General features: G+C 42.2%; 1 protein-coding gene and 1 long non-coding RNA gene across 6 annotated transcripts in view; one reads left to right on the forward strand and one right to left on the reverse strand.

Annotated features, from left to right (window-relative positions):
- The window catches only part of LOC106730067, a 58,952-nt gene that overhangs the window by 13,954 nt on the left and 29,087 nt on the right, over positions 1 to 15,911 (forward strand). Inside the window, exon 3 of one of the 2 annotated variants that reach the window (XR_001366497.2) lies at positions 11,823 to 11,994. The exons of the other annotated variant lie outside the window; for it this stretch is intronic. This is a non-coding gene — a long non-coding RNA (uncharacterized LOC106730067). The remainder of the gene's footprint in view (positions 1 to 11,822; positions 11,995 to 15,911) is intronic. 2 annotated transcript variants of the gene reach the window in all.
- Positions 9,261 to 15,911, reverse strand: part of SMYD3 (SET and MYND domain containing 3) — a 557,874-nt gene continuing 551,223 nt past the window's right edge. For all 4 annotated transcript variants that reach the window (XM_032466566.1, XM_006188107.2, XM_014562147.2 and 1 more), the window contains one exon: positions 9,261 to 9,583. In XM_032466566.1, coding sequence (XP_032322457.1) covers positions 9,482 to 9,583 — 102 coding nt within the window. In that variant the 3' untranslated portion in view covers positions 9,261 to 9,481. The remainder of the gene's footprint in view (positions 9,584 to 15,911) is intronic.

The following is a 15,911-nucleotide window of genomic DNA, read 5'->3' on the forward strand; positions in this document are numbered from 1 at the left end:
ATGGCTGAGTAGTATTCCATTGTATAAATATACCACAGCTTCTTTATCCAGTCATGTGACAATGAACATTTAGGTTGCTTCCATGTCTTGGCTATTGTATATAGTGCTGCTATGAACATTGGGGGTGCATGTATTTTTTCGAATTAGTTCCCTCTGGGTATATACCCAGAAGTGGGATTGCTGGATCATATGGTAAGTCTATTTTTAGTTTTTTAAGAAATCTCCATACTGTTTTCCATAACAGCTGCACCAAATTACATTCCCACCAACAGTATAGGAGTGTTCCCTTTTCTCCACAACCTCTCAAGCATTTATCATTTGTGGACTTTTGAATGATGGCCATTCTGACTGGTATTAGGTGATACCACATGTTTTAATTTGAATTTATCTGATAAGTAGTGATATTGAGCATTTTTTCATGTGCTTGTTGGCCATTTGTATGTCTTCATTGGAGAATTGCTTGTTTAGATCTTCTGCCCATTTTTGGATTGTGTTTTTTTGTTGTTGTTGTTATTAAGTTGTATGCGCTGTTTGTATATTCTGGAAATTAAGCCCTTGTCAGTCCCATCATAGGCAAATATTCTCTCCCATTCTGTAGGTTGTCTTTGTTTTGTTTATGATTTCCTTTGCTGTGCAAAAGCTTATAAGTTTAATTAGGTCCCACTTGTTTATTTTTGCTTTTATTTCTGTTGCCTGGGTAGACTGCCCTAGGAGAACATTGCTAAGATTTATGTCAGAGAATGTTTTGCCTATGCCTTTTTCTAGGAGGTTTATAGTGTTTTGTCTTATGTTTAAGTCTTTAAGCCATTTTGAGTTTATTTTTGTGTATGGTATGAGGGAGTGTTCTAGTCTAACTTCATTGATTTACATGTGCCTATCCAGCTTTCCCACCACCACTTGCTGAAGAGACTGTCTTTTCTCCATTTTATATTCGTGCCTCCTTTGTCAAAGATTAATTGACTGTAAGTGTGTGGGTTTATTTCTGGGCTCTCTACTCTGATCCATTGATCCATATGTCTGTTTTTGTACAAACACCATGCTGTTTTGATTATTGTAGCTCTGTATTATTGTCTGAAGTCTGGGAGGGTTATTCATCCAGCTTCATTCTTTTTCTTCAATATTGCTTGGCAATTCTGGGTCTTTTGTGATTCCATATAAATTTTAGTATTATTTGTTCTAGTTCTGTAAAAAATGTCCTGGGTAATCTGATAGGGATCATATTAAGTCTGTAGATTGCTTTGGGTAGCATGGCCATTTTAACAGTATTGATTCTTCCAATCCAAGAACATGGGATATCTTTCCATTTCTTTAAATCATCTTTAATTTCCTTATTAGTGCTTTGTAATTCTCTGCATATAAGTCTTTCACCTCCTTGGTCAGGTTTATTCCTAAGTATTTTATTTTTTTGATGTGATTTTAAAAGGGTTTTTTTTTTTCGCTTTTGTTTTCTGATATTTCATTATTATTGTAAAGAAATGCAACTGATTTCTGTATGTTAATCTTGTATCCTGCTACCTTGCAGAATTCTTTTATCTGCTCTAGTATTTGTTGTGTAGGACCTTTAGCGTTTCCTATATATATTATCATGTCACTGTATATTATCTGGTTATCAGCTGATAACCTTATGGGAGTTCCCTTTTATGTTATTTATTCCTTTTCTCTTGCTGATTTTATTATTTTCTCCTTATCCTTAATTTTTGTCAGTTTGATTACTGTGTGCCTCGGTGTATTCCTATTTGGGTTGATCCTGTGTGAAACTCTCTGCACTTCTTGGAATTGTGTGACTCTCATTTCCCAAGTTAGGGAAGTTTTCAGTTATTATTTCTTTGAATAGTTTCTCAGGCCTTTTCTTTCTCTCTTCTCTTTCTGGGACCCCTGTAATGCAAAGAGAGGTATGTGTCATGTTTTCTTGGAGTTCTCTTAAACTCTCCTCATTTCTTTTCATTCTTTTTTCCTTTTTCTGTTCTGTGGTAGTGATTTCCACTAATTTGTCTTCTAGATCACTGCTCTGTTCTTCTGCCTCATTTAGTCTATTCTTGGTTCCTTCTAGTGTATTATTAATTTCAGTGATTTTGTTTTTCAACTCTGGGTATTCTTTATATTTTCCAACTCTTTGCTAACAACTTCCCCCTGTGCATCTATACTCCTCCTGAGTTCTCTGAACATCTTCACCATCATTACTCTAAACTCTTTCTTGGATAGATTGCCTGTCTCCTCATTATTTATTTCTTCTTCTGGGATTTTATCTTGTGCCTTGGCCTGGAAGATAGTCCTCTGCTGCCTCATATTGTCTAAATTTTTATGTTTTAGTTAGGTTAGTTATGTTTCTTTATCTTGAAGAAGTGGCCCTCTTTGGGAGACGTTCTCTGCGTCCCAGCAGTACACTTCTTTTTTGTCACCAGGGCCAGGGTCCAGCCAGTGACAGTGTGGAGTCTGGCCTTTGTGGATTCCTTCCACAGGCTTTGGCATTGTTTTCTTACTTCTTGTATCTGCCCCCTGGTGGATGCAGCTGGACTAGAGGCTCATGCAGGTTTCCTGGCAGGAGGAGCTGGTGCCTGCCCGCTGCTGGGTGGAGCTTGGTCTTGGCCCTCTGGTGGGCAGGGCCCTATCTAGGGGTGTCTAGAATCGATTGTGGGCTTAGGAAGTCTGCTAATGGATGGGGCTGTGTTCCCACCCAGTATGTTGTTTGGCCTGAGGCTTCCCAGCACTTAAGCTTACAGGCTGTTGGGTGGGGCTAGGTCTTGGTGTTAATGACCCAAGCAAGATGTCAGCCTCCAGGAAAGCTCATGTAGATGAACACTCCCCAAATGTCTGCCACCAGCTTTTATGTCCTCAGGGGGAGCCACCGCCTCACCCTTCTTCCCCAGGAGACCTTCCAAAACCAGCAGGCAGGTCTGGCCCAGGTTCCTATGAAATCATTGCCTCTGCCCTTGGACCTGGCACATGCGAGATTCTTTGTATGCTTTCCAAGAGGGTGAAGTCTCTGTTTCACCCTAGACGTGGCGGTCTCCTGGAGTGAAGACCCACTGGCCTTCAAAACCAGATGTTCTGGGGTCTCTGTCTCCCAACGTTGGAACCCCAGGCTGGGGAGCCTGACTTGGGGCTCAGAATTCTTACTTCTATGGGAGGAGGGCCTCTGCAACTTAATTATTCTTCAGCTTGTGGGTGGCCCATTGTGGGTGGGGGAGGTTGGAGCTCAATTATATGTGAGTACGCACCTCCTACTATCCTGCTATGGTTCCCTCTTTATGTTTCCAGTTGAAGAACATTTTTTTTGCTAGATTCCAGTCTTTTTTTTTTTTTTTTTTTTTTTTTGATGGTGGTTTAGCATCAGTTGTGGTTTTGTTGTAGTTGTGAGGAGAGGCAAGCTTGTGGTCCTACTACTACACCATCCTGACTGGAAAAAAAATACATGGAGTATCTTTCCATCCTCTCACTTTCAATCTATGTGTGTCCTTCACCCTAAACTGTGTCTCTTGTAGGCAGCATATTGTAGGCTCTTGTTTTATTATCTAATCTGCCAGTCTTTTGATTGGAACATTTATTCTGTTGACATTTACGGTGATTATTGACAAATGTATGTTTATTGCCAATTTAAACTTTGTTTTCCAGTTGATTTTGTATGTCTTCTTTGTTCCTTTCTTTTTGTTTTTCCTTTTTTGTTTGACAATTTTCTTTTTTTTTATTGAGTTATAGTCAATTTACAATGTTGTGTCAATTTTTGGTGGACAGTTTTCTTTTATATTAACTTGATTTCTTTTCTTTTTGGTTTTTGTGACTTTATTGGATGCTTATATTTTTGGTTAGTGCATCTTAGTAGCTATGTATCTAGTTTAATGAAGATTGAAACCACCCACAAAGGCAAAACCACTAAGGACTCAGACAGTTCAGGAATGAAAATTTGAATCATTCCCCCAGGTAAAGAACCTTGACAAGGCAAGGTGCTGGCTGAAAACAAGAAGATCATAGAATGGATAGTAGAAGAATGAATTTTTAATTATCAGTTCAACTCATGAATTGTTAAGAATCAAGAACCGTATGAAGGAGGCTGGTGGTGCTTAGATCTGTAACTGGACCCTGGTTTATCATGGAGTAGATTTTTTATGGAATGTTTTTGAAAATTCTGTCCAAACGAACTCAGGGCAACAAATTAAAGCAAAGTCAAAAAGAAAATGACAAGTTGAGAAATTAAATACTATAAATGGAAAATCTCCCTAATGTAAAGATCAAGAAAAAAAACTAAAAAAGTCTGATAGAAAAATGGGCAAAAGACATGTAAAGATAGTTCACAAAAGATAGGCAAAAGCCCTTTAAATATTTGAAGACATCCAACTTCACTAATAATAGAAATAGAAATTTAAACTACATTGAGATATCATACCTCACCTATCAGCTTAGAAGAACCTACTCTGTTGGCAAGGTTGATGGGAAACAGGCATTATTATATAACCCCTCTCTAGGTAAATTTGACAATACCTAATAAAATTACATACACATTTACCCTTTGCTTCAGCAATCCCACTTATAGGAAATTATCCTAAAGATTTCTAGCAGTACAAAAACAAAACAAACAAACAAAAAAATCAAACCACAGGTGCAAGTTTTTTCATTATGGCTTTATTTGTAATAGCAAAATATAATATATACTCATATATTAATATTTATATGCAGCATAAATCAATAATGGGGAAAACCCTTAAGTTGAATTAAAAAACAAACAAACCTAATTGGATATCAAATTGAATACATAATCACATGGAAAAATTTAATTCAAGTAGTTTTTAAACATAGTATTCTGAAAATGCAACCTTTTTTGCCTAAGAACAAAAGCACTAGAAAAGAATCTTAAATCTTATTTAGTAGGCTTGCTGTTGGTAGTGGCTGTAGTCACAGTTTCAGAACTATTTTGTGTGTGTGAGGGAAGTACAGATATGAAAAGAGGAAGACAAAGAACCACTCTGGATGTTGGATTTTAATTGGTGGTATTAGTGTGAACTTGTGATTTTAAGAAGGTCTAGAAAGCAGACTTCCTGGTAGCAATAGGAAACTCGGTGCCTGATTCAGGGTTTCTAAGTACCCTTCCTTGGTGAAAGAAGCCAGAGCTCCTTAAAGAATGGTTAGTTCCAGATCTAGAGTGAGAAAGTGTTAAGGTGAGCCTGGATTATCTTGCTGCACCCAAAGTAAAAAAAAGTGTTTCTATAATCACAGCAACATATAGGACATGCTCCAACTTGAAGAAGTGCCCAATGACAAAACTGATACAACTTGAGCATCAAAAATATTAATTATGGTTATAGACTATTTGATTTTGAAACATACTTGAATTTAAAAAAAGAGAGAAAAGGAGGCTTGGGCTAGATCTTTGAGAATGGGTTAAATTTAAATAGATGGAGAAGAATGGTAATTTAATCAGTATGAACAAAATAAGGACCTGATAAAGAAGAGGGCAAAATTCAGGTGATTGGAGTGGGGGTGGGGGCTGGTCCAGCTAGACTGGCAGGTTCACATGGGGATCCATAAGTCGTAAGATTTGATAGTCTGAGAACATCGATGCCAGTCTAAAGGTTAGAGTTTGGGGGCAGTAGGGAACCACTGTAAGGCTTTGAGTGGAGGAATTATAAGAGGAAATGATGAAATAGGTATTTTGGGGTGATGCTGGGCAGCTAGGTGGAGGACAGGGGATGGAGAGACAGCAGGCAAGGGGGTCAGTTTGGCAGTCTTTGCAGTGGCTGAAAAACAAGATGCTGGGGCCTGCGAGGAGCCTGTGAGTGGATAAGGATTGAAATGGCTCAAATTTTAAAACACTTCAGAGGATGACTATTCCTCTGATAAAGGAGGAGGGAGTCAGTGACTCAGAGTTTCTGTGCTGAAGGGGAGAAGGATAATGATGGGACTGAACTAAATATGAAGAGTAGAGAATGGATTTTTGCTGTATTTTGAATTGGTTTTGAATACACTGACTGTGAGCCTATAGCATTTTGATGTTTACAGACCAAAAACATTTAACCAGGTGTCCCACTCTGGGGTGGTGCTCCTGCCCCTCCTCAACCAGCTTGATCCCTTTCGGAGATCAGGGGAGAGCAGGGCTCTGCTCTTTTCCTGCAGCTGTTCTCAGTGACTGCTTGTCATAAGCATTCATGCTCCGCAGTGCTCAGAATCGTCTCCCTGTGGCACCCCAGTGGGCCACTCCAAGTGTACTGTCACTTCCTGGTTGGGCCAGAAAAGAATTTTCGAGACATAACTCAGGGCAGGGCTCCCATGTATGCCATTTCTCTTTCATCCCTGCAGTGAAGCCCAACTGAGGGGCCTCTGTGGTTTGTGGCTGTCTGGCTTCATCAGAGGGTGGCCGCCCTCTCCCCCGCCAGCCCTCTGGCTTGGTGGGGGAAGGCCTGTCCTGAGCTTTCCTGGTGAGCAGGCTCCCCAGGCCGCCCTCCTCCCTGCATTCTTGGCATTCACATGGCATGGCCATATATTATGCCCAGCATGCTCATTTTCAGTTTAAATGTGTTCTCATCCCAGAGGAGCAACTAATGGCGTCAAGTTACTGATGTGAAAAAAGCCTGCCGCTACAATGACTGTGGATTAATGAAATAGCAGTCATGGAGGCTGGGGCAGCAGTAAATTGTCAGGTCACTGGTGACAGGGATTTTAAATTATGTTCTCCGTCTCCTTTCCCCTTCTCCAAAACTATTTTGCTGTAGCATTGTTTGGTAAATGTTCTCATTGCTTCAGTGTTTGCTTTCTATTAAAAGTCGGTGCAGGCTGGGCCCCTTCCTCTTAAGGGCCCTTTGCTCAGAGGACTGGACGTGGGCTGAGAGGGATTTACAAGCCTATCATGCTTCCTCTAGGAGGCGTGAAGGCAAATCTCTTAATCCAGGATCATCATTGACTGATAAATTTCATTCAGAACATTGGCAAACACAGGGTTCTATCAGTGAACTCTGCACATTTGGCTTGTGAGTTACTATCTCCACTTCTATTACGGCTGTTTTCTTTTCCTAATGAATTTAAAATGAGGAGCCAGTACAATTCATAGTGTTTTTGAAAGGCAGCAAGTCTATTGTTCATTAGTTGAAGGACCTCAGGGAGTCTATTGATGAGCCATAGGGAGTTCAGGAATCCCTGGTCCTATAAGCAAATGTGAATGAGCAAACTACTCATATGCAGATGTTTTTCTAGGAAGGACTATGGATTTCATCAAATTCACCAGACGTTCCATAACACTGAGCCAGCTTAAAGGCTGCTGCAGAGCACTGTGTAGATGGCCACAACTTTTTCCTCTCCCCAGATCTTGTCCTTGCATGGACTTTGCAGCTCCTTTGATTGAAAGGAGTCTGTCCACCTTTGATTCTGGCTGGCACTGTGATTGGCTTTGGCCCATGGGGTATTAGCAAATGTGACACAAGCAGATTTGACAGGTGCTTGCACTGTGGGGTTTGCCTGCTTACTGTTCCTGGAACATGTGCTGTTCCTGCTGCCACGTGAACAAGGCTGGGCCTGCCCAATGAGCTACATGGCCTGGGCACCCTCTTTTCCCCAGCTGAACCCCAGCAAGAGTGGACAATGAGTGCGTCCAGCCTAGATGAGCCAAGCCAAGGTCTGTGGATTTCATCAAATTCACTAAATGTTCTAAAATGCCAGTATAGCTCAAGGGCTGCTCTGGTGGACTGCGTACGTGGCCACAGCTCCTTCCTCTCCACTCATCCATGACTTTGCAGTGGGACTTTGCAAGGGCAGGGGTATGTAGAACCTGGGCCAAACCAGGAGCAACTGTCCAGCCCAAATTGCTGACGTACAGAATACTGATGCTATTTTGGGGTAGTTTATTATGCAGTAAAAGATAACTAGTACAAATACTATACCAGGCAGTGTACCTTTTGCGGATGAGGGACACATCTTACTCAGTCTGTGTATTTCTTTTTCCTAAAAACACAGTAACCATTCAATATATATTTGTTGAACCGAGTAGGACTGGTCTCTCAAAAAGACTGAGATTCAGCCACTTTCTCAAGGTCACTTAATGAATCCAGAGAGACCCCAGAGCACCTAGCTCCAGGCCTCAGCTCCCTTACTATAAAGTGGGCTTCAGAACACCTGCCCTCTCGCGCTGCTATGGCTGTTAGAGGTACTGGGTGCGCTGGAGGTGCTGGTGCTTGGTGGCCAGTAGCCCGAGCCTGGAGAGCGGCTGCCGAGCCTCGGAGCTCGCCGGCATCAGGCGCAGTGACCACCGGGTGTACAGTGGGGAGACTCCAGTTTTCGGGCGTCAGCTTTCTCTGCTGCAGAAGGAGGTTGGTTCCTGCTGGCTCGATCAGACATCCGTGTGTCAGCCTGATGTGGCTGCTGCTGCAGTGTGGCCCCGTGGCCGGAGGACATGCCACTCTCTGCAAGGTGGGGGAGGGTCCTGAACAGGACTGAGGGGACACCAGGGGCTGCTCTGGATTCAGCCATCACTCCCCGTATCTCGCTTCCTTGCTTGTAAAATTAGGTGTGGGTGACAGGAGGCTCTCTGAGATCTCTGCCAGCTGTAGGAATTCAGGGGCTTCAGTTACGACCAGAGTTCCCTCCAAGCCTGAGGGACTAAACTGCTCACAGGATCACTGAGCCTGAGAAAACTTTACATTTTTTTTTTCTCTGGAGGAAAAGAAAAGGCCTTCTGTATTTGTCTAAAGCAGAAGGTGGAAAAGCAGGCCATATAATTGGAGAATAATAGAAAAAAGAAAAGCAAGCAAGCCTGATGTGAGCTGGGATGCTAGAACCTTGCTTCCTGCAGGATAATGGAGCTTCGTGTTATGCAGATCACATGATCAAACCATAGACAATTATAGAAAATCAGAAAAAGAAAATCATGACATACACAAAGGGTTATAAAATGCTCAGAATGAGTTACACAGAGACCCGTGAGACAAACGATAAAAGTTTTTTTCTCCTTTCCCATTAAGACCTCCTATCCTTTTCTGATAACACCTAAAATGACTTCTTTCAAGGATTTAGGGTAAGACTTCTTTTTGGAGATGTATTTGGAAGTGAATAATGGACAACATATCATTTACCACAGGTACTGAAGACAACAGCTGAAAATTCTTCTTACCAAAACAAGTTTTTGCTCGGAAGCAAATGTGAAAACACTGGTTTTTATCCAGCTATCCCTGCTATCCCAAGGGGATAGTACTGTTATGCTTTTAATAGGATTTTCTATCTTTAATGTTGAGGTCTTAAACATTAAAATTACCAATGATTAAGCAAAGAAAACAATTACCAGATGGCATTTTCAACCAAATTTTTTATATTGATTATAATCATGCTTCTTTACAACTAATTCTTGTGGTGTGCAAACCAATATGTCTGCCTTTATTCGCCTAAATAATAAACACAGAACAGCATTTCCAATAGGGGAGGTTCACACAGCAAACAAAATATAGTGTGTGTGACCTCAATAAGGCATTCAGTAAAGGTATAAACCGTCTCCCCCCGACGGGTTCCCTTAGGATGCTCTGATGTTGGCATCGCATTCTTCTAAGAGTAGAATCAAATCTTCAATCAGGCTGTGCTCTCTGCCATGTGTCACTCTCATAATATCAAAAGCCTAAAGGGAAAAGAAAGAAGATGGATTAGGTCCCCACACCAGGCAGGTCCCTGGCCGCTCCTTGTCTTTTCTTGTGACATCAGGAGTGCGGAGAAGCCTGCAGTCTACAGTGTGAGCAGCACTGTGGTTCCTCAAGCCAGAAATGAAGTGACGGGTGATTTTGTCACGTGGTGCTTGGAAAGCAGACTCACTGCTTGAGTCATCTCGGCCTGGTGTCCAACAACGCACTTCAGGGATAGTTAGTGCTTAGGTTTAGTGTGTAGTTACAGAGGTTTAAGCAGTTACTAAAATGATTAAGTAATATTAAAGAGGAACTGCTATACTGCTGCCACCTTAAAACAGTCATTTTTGCACTCTGCATTTAATGTTCATCTGTATGTACTGTGATATGTAGAATGTGTACATACAATTTTTGTAGGCTTTTCATTTTGCGAATCCCTGCCTTCACTCCCCGTGTTCAGTCTGTCACTGTCTTGCCAGTTCTACCTCCACCATAGTTGTGAGATCTGGATGGGTTTGTGACCACTTCACTAATAGGGTATGATGGCATCAATGCTATCGACTTGCAAAGCTAGGTTAGAAAGGCCGTGCAGCCTTTGCCTTGTTCACGCGTACGCCTGCTCCTGGAACCACGAGCTCCCATGCTGCGAGGAAGCCCAAGCCACGTGGGGAAGTGCAGGTGCTCTGGTCGACAGTCCTAGCCGAGCCCGTCTTTAAAGCCATTCTAGCCTAGACGCTAGCAGTGCGAATAAAGAAGCCTCCGGATGATTCAGCCATCAGCCAGAAGACAGCCAGATTCTGGTCCTCACATCTGGCACCCTAGACGCTGTGGAAAAGAGGCATGCCATTCTTTTTTGTGATCTGTTTGAATTCCTGATCCAAATCATCTGTGAGCATAGGAAAAGGTGGTTGTTTTAGTCTGCAAAGTTTGGGGTTGGTTTGTCATACAGCAGTGGATAACCAGAATATCCTCAAAAATATTTTTGCAATAAATTAGAGATGAACAGTACCATCCTGCACTGCCCCAAAGGAAAGGGCACCAGCCCCTTGTCTTCAGTGTGAATAAGCCTTCACATATGTAGAGACTGCGGGGGCTGTGAAGCACCCAGAAAAGTCCCTGCCGTGCGGCACAGGCTCTCAGCCTTGGCTGCACAGTAGTATCACCCAGGGCTTCAAAAGATATGCCAGTGCCCAGACTCCAACTGAAACCTGAAACCTGTTCTCTGGGGGTGAGGCCTGGGCTCAGGAGATTCTCCCGGCTGAGAACAGCTGATAAAGTAAGCTTGCAACAAATGGTAACAAAATGAACATCCTGAAAGCCGTGGAGACTTTTGAGCTGTGGAGCACCTTGGTGGTCATGTAGTCAGACCCCTTCTTTCTCCTGAGGAGGGAACCTGAAGCCGGGAGAAGCAGTGCTCAGGACTAGGAGTGCTTTCAGCCTGTGTTCCTGGCTTTTTGGCCCCTTTAAAAATATTCCCTTTAAGCTGGATTAATGGCAGACAGAGCGGGTCTAGATTTAACTGCTTGGTGAGATGCCTCTGAGCCAAAGATTGAAAACCAGTGTTTGATGCGTTCAGGGAACAAATGTCTCCCCACCCCTCCTCCCAACCAGACCCCGGGCACTGCCCTGGGTCCTGCATCATTTGACATCTCAGAGTCCAAGGCAGAGGCCTGTGTGAGAGCATGATTGTAAAGAGAGACTGGAGAGATGCTTCACGTCCTTTATGGGAAATTGGAAAGCTGTCTTAGACGTTCCCTTCCCTTCCACTCAACAGAGGGCCAGATGCACTTGTGCTCTGGCAAAGGAGGGTGAATGGGCCAGAAGCACTGCCTGAAAAGCTCTTTGCAGACAGAGAAATGACACTGCTCCATCCCAGGAGAGGGTGGTCTAGGGAAAGGCCAGCCTGGCCTGCGAGGGCTCTCCCCGCGCAGCGCTCGCTGCTCTGCTCTGCTGAGTGAGGGCCTGGCCCTGTTTCTCAGGAGACCTCCCAGACAGGTTTCTTTTTGTCCTCCTCGTTGTATTTCCCCAGGTTCCTCAGCTGGAGAATGTTCTGTGCTTCTCAGAGATTTGACTCAGAGGCTCCATGACAAAGTCATGGAGGTGGAGCTACATGTTTTCAAATGTATTATAGCTCCAGTTCCTCCAGGAACTGCAGAGCCACAGCCAGGAAGGGAAGCTGCCTGGCCATCCCCAGGCCTCATTTCCACACCTCACACCCCCTGGCCTGCTTCCTTACAGGACCATGAAGACCATCTGGTCCAGTGTCCTCAGGTTTGGCCTGAGAGGTGGGCCCTGGGTGAGCACGTGGCTGTCAGGACTCAACCCAGTGTTCATTCCATGACTGCACTGTACAGCCGTCATCTGCACACAGTCTGCTGTGACCACAGAGAGGGCCTGGAGAGTTTCTAAGGTATGACTTCTGACTCATCCTCAGGGGCCACAAAGGTCTTCCTAGTCAAGATGCTGCTGGTTGTGACCTGCACTCTCTTACTTGGTGAACGTAGCACCAGAAGCAAAAGTGGAGCAGGGGGCAACCCCTGGGTTTGTCTGTGTAGGATTTGAGGTACTATGATTAGAGTCTTATCCACAGGATGGCTAGAAGCAGAGAGGAAATGAGTATAGCTGAGAGTGGAGAACCAATTTGAAGACTAGGAAAAAAAAAGCTGTATTATTTGTCTAGAAGGTAAAACTGAACATATATATGATTAACAAGTAAACACTGTAATTTTCTCTGAGTGATAGATGGGGCAGAAAAGAAAAGGAGAAAAAGAAGGGAAGAAAGAAATATGATTCAGTAACGTACAGAATATGTTGGTGACTGTGTTCTGTGTGTGTGTGTGTGTGTGAACAACTTGTCAGGTTGAGTGTACAGGAAGCTGCAACTCAGACCTGGGCAGGGAGGACATCTGGTCCTTGTCCTGGATGTCACCTGGGCCTACAGTTGACCTGGGGCAGCAGATCTCATTGATGTAGGAAATGAGCCCTGTGTGGATGTGGATGTTGGCATAGACCGGCTCTCCATGACCTATGCCAACAGCCCCTCAGCCTGGCAGGAAGATGAGGAGGCCCCCCCTCAAAGCAAAGTTACAGTAAATCTCTGACAAACCAGAATAATTATTTCCCGTAGCTCTGTGTCTCCCTCCTCTCGTCCCCTCCCAACTGCCACACGTGCGCACGTCAGAGAGGACAATTCTAGTTTAATTTCCTGCAGCAGTATGTAAAACAGATTAAGGAAGTATAAAATCGGAGCTAGCCTGTGCTGGGACAAGCTTATCTCTCTCCATTAAATTTTATTTTTTTAATGGTAGAATTTAAAAAGAGTCTGAATGTAATCTTCCACAGAGGACCTATTTGAAGCCTCCAGATTGGGGTTGCTGTACCCGTGTACTGGCTCTAAATGTCACAGGAGAAATGGAAGCACAGATTGTCTGCCACATGACAGGCATGGCTCACTCAGAAGTAAAGATAGGGTCCCCAGAACTGATTTCAGTCTCATCACATCATTTTTTTTTTAAAGTAATTTTAGAACTATGGTCATACATTAAACAAAATGAATTAAATCAAATTATGATTTAAAGCTGCAAACAATATAGCTTTCTTATTAATTTTTAATAAAAATATATTAAGCTTATCAAGGATCTCATATACTCTCTACCTTAAGCCTGAGGGAATCCAATAAATGACTTCCCCAAGCAGGATTTAAATATGGATATAAATCAGAGGGAAAAGAAATGTATGTATGATAAGAACCTCTGGAATCAGATCACAAGAGGGAAAAATGCAGGCAAGTTTTCTTACTCTGTCCACTGCTTGGTGAAAGCTGAGTAGAGGGTAGGGGTGGGGGGCTTGCAATGGAGCATCCAAAGCAGGTCATGTAGGAAGACAGACTTACACTTCAAGCAGCTCCAGAGCCGTGACAAGCCCTTCACAAGGGGCAGCAGGAAATCCCAAAGCCTTTGATGACCTGCCTAAGCTTACAGCACCCCTGCCGACTCTGCCCATGCTCTACACCTTGCATACGATCTGCTGGAAGGACCTGTCCTCCTGGGAGGCAAAATTTCCTTAAAGAAAACATCTCTCCATTCAGTCACTAAATATTGTCTAAGCAGCTATAATGAATACAACTTGGGCCTTGTGTGATAAAGGGAGAGGTGAGGTGCTGGGGCGTCCAGGGGGACCCCAGCAGGGGTTACAGATGCTGTGAGCTCAGGCCTGTGCCTTCCAGTGGGAGTAGCTGTTCCAGGAAGAGTTGTTGCTTGTATTGCTGCTTAACTAGTCAGTCGATCAAATGCATATTTATTGAGCACCTGAGACCCCCTGAAGAAGTCATGTCTCCTCCCTGAGCCCAGAGCCTTAGTTTCCTCACTTGAATAACGAGGAGGGTGGATTAAAGTCTATGGACAAACCATGTCCCAGACAGAGAGCTAGGAGGTGATAACTGGTTTTGTTTCCAAATATTGTGTTACTGATTTCTAATTTAACTCCATTGTGATCAGAGAATTTACTTTGCATGACTTGAATACTTTTACATTTATTGAGACTTGCTTTATGGCCAGAATCCTGCATGGTATATGTTCTGTGGGTACTTGAAAAGAATGTGTATTCTGCTGCTGTTGAGTGGAGTGCTTTATAGATGTCAGTTAGAGCCTGCTGGTTGATGGTGCTGTTCAGGTCGTCTGTCCTTGATTTTCTGTCTACTTGTTTTGTCAGTTGTTGAGGGGGGTGAGATGTCCTCCTCAACAACTGACAGAACAAGTGTCCGTGAGTCTATTGTCCATTTCCCCTTTCAGTTCTATCAGTTTTTGTTTCCCACAGATGCCAACGGGGTTGTTTAGTGCATACACATTGAGGGCTGCTATGTATTCTTGGTAAATTGACTTTCCCCATTATGTAATACCCTTCTCTGTCTCTAGCAACATTTTCTTTGCTCTGAAGTCTATTTTATCTGATATTAATACAGCCGCTCTAGCTTTCTTTTGACTAATGGTGTTTTCATGATACATCTTTTTTTCCATACATTTACTTTCAACCTGCCTATATCAGTATATTTAAAGTGAGTTTCTTATAGACAGAATATAGTTAGGCCATGTAAAAAAATCCTTTCTAATAATCTCTGTCATTTAATTGGTATACTTTAGACAATTTATTTGTTTGCATAGATCACTTATGTAATTAATGTACTTATTCATGTATTAGGGTTTTAAGTTTGCTATTTTTTTTGTTGTTTTCTGTTCTGGGTTTTTTTTTTTTTTTTTTTTTTTTTTTTTTGCTTCTATTTTCTTGCATTTCCTGTGGATTAAAGGTTTTTTTAGAACTCTTGTAGAATTTTTTTTTTATTAAAGTATAGTCAGTTTACAATGTGTCAATTTCTGGTATACAGCATAACAGTTCAGTCATACGTATACATACATATATTTGTTTTCATATTCTTCATTATAGATTACTATAAGATAGTGAATATAATTCCCTGTGCTATACAGTATAAACTTGTTGTTTATCTATTTTATATATAGTAGTTAGTATCTGCAAACCTTTTATCCCTTCCCACCCCTTTCTTCCCCCTGGTAACCACAAGTTTGTTTCCTATGTCTCTGAGTCTTTCTGTTTTGTAAATAAGTTCATTTGTGTATTTTTTTCTTTTTTAGATTTCACATGTGAGTATGATATCATACAGTATTTTTCTTTCTCTTTCTGGCTTACTTCACTTAGTATGATGATCTCCAGCTCCATTCATGTTGCTGTAAATGGCATTCTTTTATTATTTTTTATGGCTGAGTAATACTGTATTGTATAAATATACCACAGATTCTTTATCCAGTCATCTGTTGATGGACATTTAGGTTGTTTCCATGTTTTGGCTTGTAAATAGTACTGCTGTGAACATTGGGGTGCATGTATTTTTTTGAACTAAGTTTCCCTCTGGATATATGCTCAAGAGTGGGATTGTTAGATCATTTTTAGTCTATTCTTAGTTTTTTAAGGAATCCCTATACTGTTTTCCATAACGGCTGTACCAAATTACATTCCCACCAACAATGTGGGAGGGTTCCCTCTTCTCTACAACCTCTCCAGCATTTATCATTCGTGGACTTCTGAATGATGGCCATTCTGACTGGTGTGAGGTGACACGTAACTGATTTGCATTTCTCTGATAATTAGTGATACTGAATATTTTTTCATATGCCTGTTGGCCATTTATATGTCTTCATTGGAGAATTGCTTGTTTAGGTCTTCTGCCCATTTTTGGATTGGGTTGTTTGTTTTTTTGTTAAGTTGTATATTCTGGAAATTAAGCCCTTGGCAGTCATCTTTTGCAAATACGTTCTC

This window comes from Camelus ferus, chromosome 23 (assembly GCF_009834535.1).
Source record: "Camelus ferus isolate YT-003-E chromosome 23, BCGSAC_Cfer_1.0, whole genome shotgun sequence".
Classification (NCBI taxonomy): Eukaryota; Metazoa; Chordata; class Mammalia; order Artiodactyla; family Camelidae; genus Camelus; species Camelus ferus.